The sequence below is a fragment of the Xenopus tropicalis genome, chromosome 10 (genome assembly GCF_000004195.4).
Source record: "Xenopus tropicalis strain Nigerian chromosome 10, UCB_Xtro_10.0, whole genome shotgun sequence".
NCBI classification, from domain to species: Eukaryota; Metazoa; Chordata; class Amphibia; order Anura; family Pipidae; genus Xenopus; species Xenopus tropicalis.
The window spans coordinates 5,621,884-5,634,149 of NC_030686.2; the positions used below are offsets into that span (position 1 = coordinate 5,621,884).

Sequence of the window (12,266 nt, forward strand, 5' to 3'; positions counted from 1 at the left end):
GTCTCTCCGAGCTGTTTAACGGCCCTTGTGTTATTGATTTAAATTAACCAGAGACGTACAGGGCCCAGAGCCCACACTTATGGCTCCCAGCCCAGTCTGAGGTTGGCAGAATCAACAGATCCTTCCTAGTTTGGCCACCCACACGCCGGGCCAATCAGGATAATCGGATTACTTGGTCCCTGGGCCAAAGCCGACCCAATGAAGGGCCCCGCGTGCATTCGAACTTGTTGGACGTTTTCAAACCCGTTGTCATTTTTTTTTGCCCGCAGGACAGAGCATCAACCCCAAAATGGCCGGACTGATAGGAACCAATGGGCCGCACAATAAACAGCCCTTCATGGTGGCGTTCTTCAAAGCCACAGAAATCCACCTGCGCAGCATTCGATCTGCCGGCGGAAAGCACCGGAACCAAAACAGATCCAAAGCACCAAAGAGCCAAGAGGCGCTACGGGTGTCAAATATTGCAGGTGGGGGCCACGACAATCTGCTTGTCCTATTGATTGGTGTCTGTGTAGGGCCCTTCCTACTACACTTTATAATATATATATATATATAGGTACCTGAGGACCACCCCCCTAAAGCTGCCACACTTTGGTATAGCCCTTGAGTGCCTATATATAAATATAGCCCTGGGCTTGGGTGGATAATGGAAGAGTTATGGTATAGATGGAGGGCATTTCTTTGACGTGGGGCCCCATTTTAGTTGTTGGCAGGGTGCACCACCCTGGGTGCCAGGCTACCAGTGGGCTAATAATTGTTACCCTAGTAGTATAGGACCCCATGATTACTGATGGCAGCCCTGTGTGCAGCTTCCCCTTAACCCTGCCCTAATGCTTGCTAACACTGTATCTGATTAATAAACCCTATAGCCCCTCCTTAATCAGTTTAACGACCCTCCCCTAATCAACTCTACAGCCCTCCCCTCCACAACAATATAGTTTTCCCCTCCTCTATGGCTTTTACTGGGGATGCCCCGGATTCGGTTCGTTATCCTCAAGGTCCATAAACTATGTCTTTACATATATTGGAATATTGCACTGAACCCTTTGGGGTACAATGTTGAATCTTGGGCACCACTGAAAGAACTATTTCTCCAGTTATGACCCCCAAGCCTGTATCACTGTACATGTAATATGTCCTTTATAAACGAGTGTAATAATAATACTAAATGTAAGCCACTCCCCTAGTTAGTTAGACCCTCCCCTGCTTACCCCACCTCACTGTAGGTAAAGCTGTCCTAACAATGTTGTTTGTCTCAGAGAATCCGAATCAGGTGACTTACACCCCCCCTTGGGTGCCGGAGTCTGTACGCCCCCCGTAGAAGCTTCTATGGCTCAACTGCCCAGTCAGCTTAAACTTTTTCTATTTTATTTTGTAGAAAACAGCAGCACTGATCAAAAGCAGGCGTGCAAGAAACACGAGTTATACGTCAGCTTCAAGGACCTTGGCTGGCAGGTAAGTGACTACGAGGCGTAAGAACGGGTACAGCACACAATTGGGGTACGTTTTCCCGGGCAGCTGAATCCCGCGGGTACGGATCCTTGGGTGGCGGGTTTATGTTGGCCACGCGGTGTATGATTTACTAATGCTGGATAATATTTCATCTTTTCTCCAGGACTGGATTATTGCCCCCGAGGGATACGCAGCATTTTACTGTGAAGGGGAGTGTGCATTCCCTCTCAATTCATACATGAACGCCACCAATCATGCCATCGTACAGACGCTGGTAAGGGCCAAAGTGGTTTGTAAATGTTTTTGAGTTTTCTTAAATCGGAATATTCGCTCAGTTGTCGTTTTTAGTTGTCTAGAGCTTTCTAAGTCCTTCTTAAAGTGCTAGAGTCCCAACCGAAATTCTGGATTCGGTGCATCCCTAATAAATATAGATTAAACCTGCCTATTGGTCTGTGCCCCACTGAGCCCCCTATACCTCCTGGATCCCCACGTATTTGCACTAGGGACGCACCAAATCCACTATTTTGGGATTCGGCAGAACCCCAAATCCTTTGCGAAAGATTCGACTGAATCCTAATTTTCAAACCCACTTTTTTGGGTTCGAATGAACCCCCGGACCCACCCTGACAGATTCTGCTGAATCCCGAAACGAATCTGAATCCCCAATCGGAAGGGGTTAAAAATTGGAAATCAAAAATTTTTTTCCCCCGACCATTTAACCAAATCCTTCAAAAAAAAGCCTGGATTCGGCCCAAATCCAGAACCAAATCCAGGGTTCGGTGCATCCCTAATGCAAACTAAGGCATATCAGCTTCTGATTTACATGGCAAAAAGTCACATGATTTTAAGAATTCGGATTGGGTACAGCCAGGACCATGGGATTTGGCTGAAGGCTGAATCCCTAAGCAAATCCTGGATTTGGTGTATTTTTTTGCACATTGATCTATACCAGTAATCCCCAACCATTGGCTCGGGGGCAACATGTTGCTCCCCAACCCCTTGGGTGTTGCTCTCAGTGCCCCCAAACCAGGGAGTTATTTTTGAATTCCTGACTTGGGGGCAAGTTTAGGTTGAATAAAAACAAGATTTCCTACCAAATAAAGCCCCTGTAAGCTGATAGGGTGCATAGAGGCCCCTAATAGCCAATCACAGCCCTTATTTGGCTCCTCCATGAACTTTTATGGTGCTTGTGTTGCTCCCCAAGTCTTTTTACATTTGACTGTGGCTCGTGAGTAAGAAAGGTTGGGGAGCCCTGATCTATACCCTCCATATGTCTAAACCCACACAAGTACAGATAGTTCTACCGTCTCTGTTCGCAGGTCCATTTCATTAACCCGGACACCGTCCCAAAGCCGTGCTGCGCCCCCACCCAGCTCAACCCCATCTCCGTCCTTTACTTTGACGACAGTTCCAATGTCATCCTGAAGAAATACAGAAACATGGTGGTCCGGGCCTGCGGCTGCCACTGAAGCCGACGGAACGTTCTAGGCGCGTTGACTCGCCGCGAGCGAACCCAGCAACGCAGACTGTAACCTTGTTTTGTAGATTCATACTCAGCGTCAGTGTCCGAGCTCTTCGTTGGGTCTCTGTGACTCTTTTCCGCATCGGTTAAGTAAAGGCAGAACGTCTCGGACAGAGAGGTATTGTTTGTTTTGCCTTTAATTCAAGCAAGAAAATGTAAATATGGAGAAAAGATGGATCGCCGCTGCCTGCAGTGTACGCCATACCGCCACCAAGGAAGGGGCCGGAGATGTGGCCCCTAATGCTGTCTATTTAATATCACTCCTTTGGTGTTTAGTTATACTCTCGCCGGGGTAGATCTTGTACCTTAGTTCCGTTCATTCGAGCAGACGGAGCATAGAAGAGTCCTGTTGCCATCAGAGAGGATTCTGGGAAACAGAGACGTGGGGTATTTTTTGTACATGAGAGTTTGAATTGTGCCTCTTTATTAAACTCCAAAGACTGGGGATATGTTTTCAGACAACGGAAATATGTACAGGTAATAAAGATAATAAATCCCTACGTCTCCCGTGCCAGTTGTGTTGCCGACTTCATCTCCCAGCATGCACTGCAGCCTTCAGGCAGCTCCCGGACAGCAGGCTGAGTTATAGAATGGCCAGTTCTAAGCAGCTTTTCAATTGGTCTTCATTATTTATTTTTTTTATATAGTTTTTGCACTATTTTCTTCTGACTCTTTGCAGCTTTTAAATGGGGGTCACTGACCCCGGCAGCCAAACCCTATTGCTCTGTGAGGCTCCAGTTTTATTGTTATTGTTACTTTTTGTAACTTTCTTTTCTATTCAGCCCCTCCCCTATTCATATACCAGTCTCTCATCCAAACCACTCCCTGGTTGCTAAGGTAACTTGAACCCTAGCAACCAAAGAGCTGCTGAAACTCCAAACTAAAAACTAAAACAACTAAAAAAATACAAATAATAAAAAATGAAGACCAATTGCAAATCGTCCCAGAATATCACTCTCTACATCCTACTAAAAGTATTTCCAGTCCAATATTCACACTTATCCAACTTTTGAAAGATTTGTAAAGGGGCAATGAGCCGGTAAACAATTAAGAATGAATGAATGAGTTAATTAATTATTAACATTTGGGGTTTTTTTTGCCCTAAACAACACGGGGAGCCGACTTTGCTGCCCGACCTATAGATGAAGAATCGCTTGATTGATACCCAGTAAGTGCCAATACCAAATACTGGGGTGAAATTGAGAAATATTTCGCTTTAAATAGGTGAATGACCAATGAGGACAACCCTGGAGGTTTTGTGAAAGGGTCCAGACCTGCAACCAGATTCAGTCAACTCCGACTTCCAAACCAAAATGTGTTAAAGAGCCCCCCACAACCCAGAAACCCCTAATATCCCTATCCCTGTAATCTGTTCCTTCAAACAGTAGGAATAAATACCATTTTTATATACTGAAATCCAGCTGCAAAACTGTTCTTCTCTTTCTGCATCATTTGTAATCCTGGCAGGGGAGGAGGGACTAAAACACTGATGTTACACATTGTAACAACTTCTCCCCAGCTTACAGACAGCATGCAGGAACTATATAACCTTCAATGCATTGCACTGGGATGTTCCTTTCCTTATTGACATCACGTGTGCAGCAGGGAATTGTGGGATTGGGAGGAGGCAGGCTGAGGGACAGGCGCTACTGTTACAGATTATTTGAGTCACAAAGTAGTCAGACAGACCAGCAGGGGAACAGGGGTGGGGCTTATGGAACAGGGGGCGGGGTTTAGGGAACTGTTCCAAACCAGATTATTACATTAAACATCAGGAAAAGGCTGCATATTGTTTAATTGATGTATATTGCAAAGTTGCTTGGAATTAAGTTGTGTTTGAGTGGAGTTCCCCTTTAAATTCAGAGTCAAATGGATCTGTTGGATCACTGGTTAGAAAGTGAAGGCGCTTACATAGCAGTAAGGGGGTTGCTGCATTTCATTTGATAATCCCTGTGAGTCAGAAGCCATTTCCCGCTGAAAGTGGCCGTAGTTCTCCCGGAGACACTGTGAGTTCTATTAGACAAATCCAAGTAGAAAGGTTGAGGAGGCCTTTAATGGGCGCCTCATGTTCTGCAACCCAACAACTCAACCCCGATCGACTGTAGCCAGTAAGTCAGTCCTGACAGGAGTGTTTACCCTTGATACTAGTGACATGAGTTATTAGAGAGTCGGCCTGTCCTTCTGAGCCCCTCAGCCAGCCGATTATGTACCTCTCACTGCATCCGTATCCACTAGAGTGGCTAACAATGATTGATGAAGGAGAAAAGGTGGCTTTGAGAATGCTGTTGCCCCCCTGACCCCTCAAATCCACACCAGATGCTCGTGTAAAGGGCCTGCTGAAAAGTATTTGGAACGTGATTCCTGAGCTCCAACGTGGAACGGGTGGGAATGAGAATGGAGAGCGTTGGGCTCTAAATGTCAGGCTGGAATCTACCAAAAAAGAGTTTGGTAGTTTAATATGGAATATTCCGATATCTTCTAACCCTCAAATAACGCCTTCAGAATCAAAAATGCTGTAAAATGAATCAGCGCAACTTGATGTACGAAATTCATTTCATGTAGGTGCAAATTTGAAATTGTGTTGCCTTTATCATTTTCATCTGCCCAACTTTTGAGTTGTGAACACTGAGAAGGTATAATGTGTGTTCATAAATAATAGCCTCATATTGTGCTGTATCAAGGGAAATCAGTGGTGGGGTGGGGGGGGGTAAGCCCTACTTATTATAATGTAAAAACACCCTTCATGTTATGACAGTTCGGTTTGGTGGAGGATGCGAACTTATTATAACGTAAAAACACCCTTCATGTTATGTCAGTTCGGTTTGGTGGAGGATGCAAACTTATTATGACATAAAAACACCCTTCATGTTATGACAGTTCGGTTTGGTGGAGGATGCGAACTTATTATTACATAAAAAGACCCTTCATGTTATGACAGTTGGGTTTGGTGGAGGATGCGAACTTATTATAACATAAAAAGACCCTTCATGTTATGACAGTTGGGTTTGGTGGAGGATGCGAATTAGGCAGAGCCATAGCTGAAGTACAGGCTGGAAACGTGCGGTCTTTAGTAATGAGCAAAAAATACAGCCCAAAAATAGACACATTGCAGCTGGGAAAGGATTGTGTTCTGTCCATTTAAATTTTTATTCTGCTTGTAAATCCAAAAATGAACACAATTGTCCTCTTATACTTTGTAAAAGAATGGACTTCTACACAAAGGAAAAGAATAAGACTGCAGTTAATCTGACTTGACTGGGAAGATTAAAATAAAGCGCTGAAACCTTATTAACTGGTATTTTTGTAAAAGAATTGTCTGTGTACTGAACAATGGACAAAAGAAAAAAAAAAACAGAGAGGGGGGTAAGAAAACATGGAGAGTCTGAAGGCTACAAGTCCATCTCTAGAGACCTTAATGCTCCTGTGTCTGCCCCATACAATGTCATATAAAGTTTGAGGCACATGGGAGACAAAAAACTTTTTTCGAATTGTTTCAACTTGCCCCAACAATGAACAAGTCAGTAAAAGGGACTCTATGGTAGGAGGCCCGGGATAAATCCATGGCTTTTTGGTAAAGCACAACAATTTCTTGTTTATGGGACAAAATGAGACCTTCAAATAAAAGACGACCATCTTTACAGCCAAACATAACATAGAACAGGCTTAGCTGAGGTTTTGGGGTTGCTTTGCTGCCCCTGGCATTGGGTGTCTTGAGTCTGTGCATCGTGAAATGAGGAGATTACCAAGAAATTTCGGAGGGCAATGTTGACCGAGTGCCAGAAACCTGGGTCTTGGTTGCAGATCAAAGGGTCTTCCAGCAGAACAATGAGCCATTGGCTAGCAATGATCCCAGGTCTAAATCCCGTTGAACTCTTGTGGGGAAATCTGCTGCCGTTGGGAGAAGGAATCCATCAAGTCTGGGAGAAGTGGAGCAGTTTGCAAAAGAAGAGAGGTCCAAACTGTTAGTAGAGAGCTCACTGTTGGCTATGGAAAGCACTTGGTTTCAGTTCTTCTCCCTGATGGTTGTTCTACCAAATACCGAGGCTGGAGTGTCTGACGTTCATATATGCATCCACGCCACACTTCCACATCCCCGGTCATCGGTCTATCGCCGATGAAAAAGGTCTGGCCACCCCTGTCTTAATAAGATGACTAAGTTCTGAAACTGGTTCTGAGTAATTTGTGAGTTATTCGAAAAAAAGGTGGCCATATTTGTATTTCTCTTCTTTCTGGAAGTTCCAATATGGTCAGAATCTTCAAAGGCCAAGTTATCCCTGAGAGACATGCCCTTTCCATTCAGTACTTGCTGAGTGCTGATTGCGCTAATTGTACTTTTCACACGTTAGGCTCGTGCATATTACACAATACATGAAGCCGCTGCATTTGAAATAAAGCAAGTGTTGCAGCTCGTACGGAATAAACAGTAAGTCGGGAGAGAGGGACGTTCAGAGACTGCAAGGAGTTACATTTTTCTCAGCACTGGAAATAACCCTGGGCTCTAAGGCTGTTCTCTTTAATTAGAGCCAAATACCTAGTAAAAAGCCAACCACAAGCAAGTTCCATTAGGCGGTGGTATGTAAATCTGCAGTCATCTACACAATCACAAACACACATATACACCCCACTCCGAAATGCCTTTCCACCGGAATCACTGCAGCACTTCAGTTTTCCAAAGTTGCGCAAAGTTTCTACTGCAGACAACTTTGCTCGACTTCGGGAAACCAAAGCAATACGAAGGCCTTTCCACCAGTGACTCCTATTGTTCTTGGTGGAGAGACATTTTGGAGCAGTTAGCTGCGCTTAGCAGAGATGTATTGCGGGTGACTAACACACTCCGTGGGACATCAGCCTAAAGGTGGCCATACACTATAATATCTGCTCTTGCCAAACGAGTGGACCTTTCCACCGATATGGGTGGGCAATGCCGAGGGCCAAACGATAGAATTACGATGGGAACAGGAGTGGAACACATAACGAGCCGATGCAGTCCCCGATCCGACAGGAAAATCCAACCTCCCTGGATTTTCAGCGTTGGTAGGCCATAAATGGTGTAATGACCAACCCAGAACTGCAGGGTGCTGAACATGGTTGGATACATGCATGTGCTGCCCAAAATGTGTGATATTGGACCAGTCCCTTATTTCCAACCAGGTTAATCCTGATAGACGTGAGTGTAAGATTCTGACTGTGTAGGAGAAAGGTACAAAATACACATGTGATTGTCCACTTGGTGTGGGTGCACCATGGAGGCTCATCTAGGGTGGGCAATGCCGAGGGCCAAATGATAGAATTACGATGCGAACAGGAGCCATCAGAGTGAGGGCCACATCAATGAGACGATGCAATCCCCAATCCGACAGGAAAATCCAACCTCCCAGATCAATATCTGGCCAATTTTAGGCCAGATATCGGTTGGGTAGTCCCGTCGGGGAAATCAGCGTTGGTAGGCAGCAGAACTGCAGGGTGCTGAACTTGGTTGGATATATGCGTGTACTGCCCAAAATGTGCGATATTGGACCAGTTGCTTATTTCCAACCAGGTTAATCCTGTGAGATTCTGACTGTGTAGGAGAAAGGTACAAAAACCACAGCAGAACTTCAGGGTGCTGATACATGGATACATGCGTGCGCTGCCCAAAATGTGCGATATTGGACCAGTCGCTTATTTCCAACCAGGTTAATCCTGTGAGATTCTGACTGTGTAGGAGAAAGGTACAAAAACCACATGTGATTGTCCACTTGGTGTTGGTGCACCATGGAGGCTCATCTCCTCCCAGCAGGCCAGGGGTGTACAAACATGCACGTGAAACAGCCTTCAGCCTTTTGCTCCCTCTCCCCCCCCGGCTCCTTCTGACCTTGTTCTGTGCTTACAGCCAAAGAGCTGGAACAAATTCAAAGTGACTTCGACCACAGGCGAGGTACACGGAGCGCCGAGTGTCCCTCGTGACTGCTGGGTTATGCCTTAACATATTCAGTGCGGTGCTGCCATTCGACGCCTTGTTACTGGGAAGTCATCGAAACTGCTCGCTACGTCGCCCCGGGGGAATGAGGTAAGTTTTGATTAACGGCTCTCAATCTTGGTTGTTGACTTTCAGCTTGAAAGTGGGATCAAAACATTAGAGAACTTTGCCATATCAACGAGCCGATGTAGTCGCCGATCCAACAGGAAAATCCAACCTCCCCAATTGTTATCTGCCCAATTTTAGGCCAGATATAGGTTGGAGATGATATTCAGGAAATACAGATGGAGCTGCAGTTCTGCCCTACGATGGTTGCCATGGTATGAAAATTATCGATAACTGAGCCAAAAATATACGAAACTAGGTTTTGTACGATTTTATCGACATGTGTATGACCTGCTTTACCCATCTGTATTTTTTGTTCTAGGATTGGCTGCCATACATGTTGCTGTGATTAGTACATTGAACTATTATCCATAGACTCCACCCCCCCAAATGGCCCATATTGTCATGAAAAGTGATAGAATGTTTGCTTAGCTTTAATACATAGTAAGTTCCGCTCATTGGGCAAGGTTGCCAAACAACTGGATCATAGCTAGGGCCTACAGAGACCCACTGGGAGAGTACAGTCCTTGTCCAGTGGCATTTTCAAACCTGTTGATTGATATCTGTATGGTTTTTGGCCAGATATCAGTTAAACAGGATCTCCTGAGGGCCCCACAGACGGACTGTTGGCTTTATGTATTTATGAAGCATCTAGAACAGCGGTTCTCAACCTGTGGGTCGGGACCCCTTTGGGGGTCGAATGACCCTTTCACAGGGGTCGCCTAAGACCGTCGGAAAACACATATTTCCAATGGTCTTAGGGATAATTTTATGGTTGGGGGGTCACCACAACATGAGGAACTGTATTAAAGGGTCGCGGCATTAGGAAGGTTGGGAACCACTGATCTAGAACATGGTGTGCAATTCACCCTCCATGACTTCTTCCTTGAATGAGAGACCTGTCAGGAGAGGAATCTTATTGGCAGCCCCATGGGCTCAACTGGTCCCTGAACAGGTAATGGTTGGACAGGCTGTCAGTCATGGTTTGATGCTGAAGCTGACAGCGTTGGCCTGTGCATTGCTAGTTGATTGATACAACCTAGGCTAAATACTTATACAATCTCATAGTTTTTAGAATAATATTTTCATGTTGACACAATTTATATAGAACTTTTGACATTTTTAGAAACACTAGTCCCTAATATGATTATCTAAATCAAAGACTGATGCACAAAGAGGACATTTCTATTTCATTTTGGAGACGAACCGATACTATTGAGAACTGAATACGTTTTTACTGGATATCAAAATTTATAGCCCCGCCCAGGCAGGTGATTATACACCTTATAATGCAAATTTATCATAATGTTTTTTTCCGTAAATAAGGAAAATCGTGACAAAAAATGTGATTTCAGTTTTTTTTTTACATTTTCAAATTCACATTTCCAAATTGAGTTTTTGTAAAATAAATGGAACAGGGTGATTTTTGTTGCGATTGAGTTTTTACTTTTCCTCTTACAATTATCTTTTTCCCCGATTTGAGTTTCTTTGTAAAAACGCCAGCTATAATGCATTGTGATGGTGTTTTTTTTTGTCTGTGTTTGAGTTTATAAAAATAACAAAGTTCAACAATTTGTTTTGCAAAATTTCGGCAATTTTTACATTTCAGTTCAATTGAAATTTTCTGTACAATTGAGGCATTAGGATAAAGGGCATTTCCATTTCTCGTGTTTGTGGTTTTTAAAACCACGAAGAAGTGGATTTTCTCTGAGAAAACGAATGCCAATTGATTTGGATGAAAAATAGCAAATGAAAAAAAACTCAAGACAAATTTTCCGATTTTGTCGCTAAATGAATGAATACGAAAATCAAAAACCACAAAACAAAAAAAGATTAGCCAAATTGAAAAAGTGCAATTGCCATTGACTTCTACACATCCTTAACAGCTTTTAGATGGCATATTTTTATTTTGGGATTTGTCGCAATTTTGATACAATAAAAATTTGATAATAAAAACTGAAAAAAATCTAATTTTTTCTGCACAAATGTGAGCAAAAAATATAAGAATCATGGGAAAAAAAGACACAACCTTTCGTAAATGGGCTCCTTAGTGTTAGGGGCCCTTTATATGTGTATATTCCGTATATATATAACTGAAAGTTTCCCATAAATCCCTTCTACATTCATAGGAGTCCAATGGAAAAGGCCATTCCAGAAACCGTGGCAGAATGGGGCAAGTTTTGCCTTGAGTTCCATTTGTGTCTCTATTTACCAGGCAGAAATTAGTAAAAGTTCCTGATTGAGGTTTGATTACAGATGTCAACAATAGTGATGAGCGAATCTGTCCCATTTCGCTTTCAAAAGATTCGCCAAATGGCGAAAATGTCACGCGTAAAAAAATTTGTCGCCCGCGACTATTCTTTTGATGCTGCGACTATTTATTTTGACGCCGCGACTATTCTTTGACGCCCACAACTATTTGTTTTGACGCCGCGACTATTTATTTTGATGCCGTGACTATTTATTTTGATGCCGTGACTATTTATTTTGACGCCGCGACTATTCTTTGATGCCTGCAACTATTTATTGTTTTGACTATTTGTTTTGACGCTGCAACAATTTTTGGACGTGCTGCAAATTTTTTCATCCGTGTCGCGAAACAATCCGCCAATGGCGAAACGCGGAAATTCGCAGCGAATCCATGCCTGGCGAAACATTTCGCCCATCCCTAGTCAACAGCTGTTTTACAAAAAGAAAATGTTGTGTTGTGTTTACTGCAAAAAGAGTTCCGAGTCATCTCCATAAAACCGGAGGCACCACAGAGGAAACAGCCCACACATAAAGGGAAATGGAAAGGTAGAATCCAACCCTAGTGGGACAATGTGATTGGCTCTTACCCAACAGGGCAATAATTCCATATCTACATCTCGTATCTCGATATCTACATCAGGAAAGGCCCTATATTCCTTTCATTGGGTTTGGGGGGGGGAATCAGTAAGTCTCAGGGGCCAAAATGAGACAGGACCTACCGGACACAATGAAAACAATAACACACTTGTTTGTGGCATTGCTGACGTTTGGAACGGTTTACAGAAACGTTTTCAGCCACAAACAAAAATATCTACTTCGATTCACCTTGAGTTGTTTGCTTTGAATTTTCCACTGAATTTTTTTTTTTTCTCTGTTTGGAATCGGTGGAGACATTTGTAAACAATTCCGGGGCAGGACCCGAGGCAATGAAATGCTCAGCGCTGACAAACAGAACGGGGAGGGATGATTAAAGAGCTC

General features: G+C 43.8%; 2 protein-coding genes across 3 annotated transcripts in view; one reads left to right on the plus strand and one right to left on the minus strand.

Moving 5' to 3' along the window:
• Positions 1 to 3,471, plus strand: part of bmp7.1 (bone morphogenetic protein 7, gene 1) — a 55,186-nt gene extending 51,715 nt beyond the window's left edge. The window contains exons 4-7 of the mRNA NM_203866.1: positions 270 to 467; positions 1,379 to 1,455; positions 1,616 to 1,726; positions 2,772 to 3,471. Of these exons, the coding sequence (NP_989197.1) occupies positions 270 to 467; positions 1,379 to 1,455; positions 1,616 to 1,726; positions 2,772 to 2,921 (536 nt within the window). The 3' untranslated portion in view covers positions 2,922 to 3,471. The remainder of the gene's footprint in view (positions 1 to 269; positions 468 to 1,378; positions 1,456 to 1,615; positions 1,727 to 2,771) is intronic.
• Positions 1 to 12,266, minus strand: part of spo11 (SPO11 meiotic protein covalently bound to DSB) — a 130,292-nt gene that overhangs the window by 88,039 nt on the left and 29,987 nt on the right. The window lies entirely within an intron of this gene.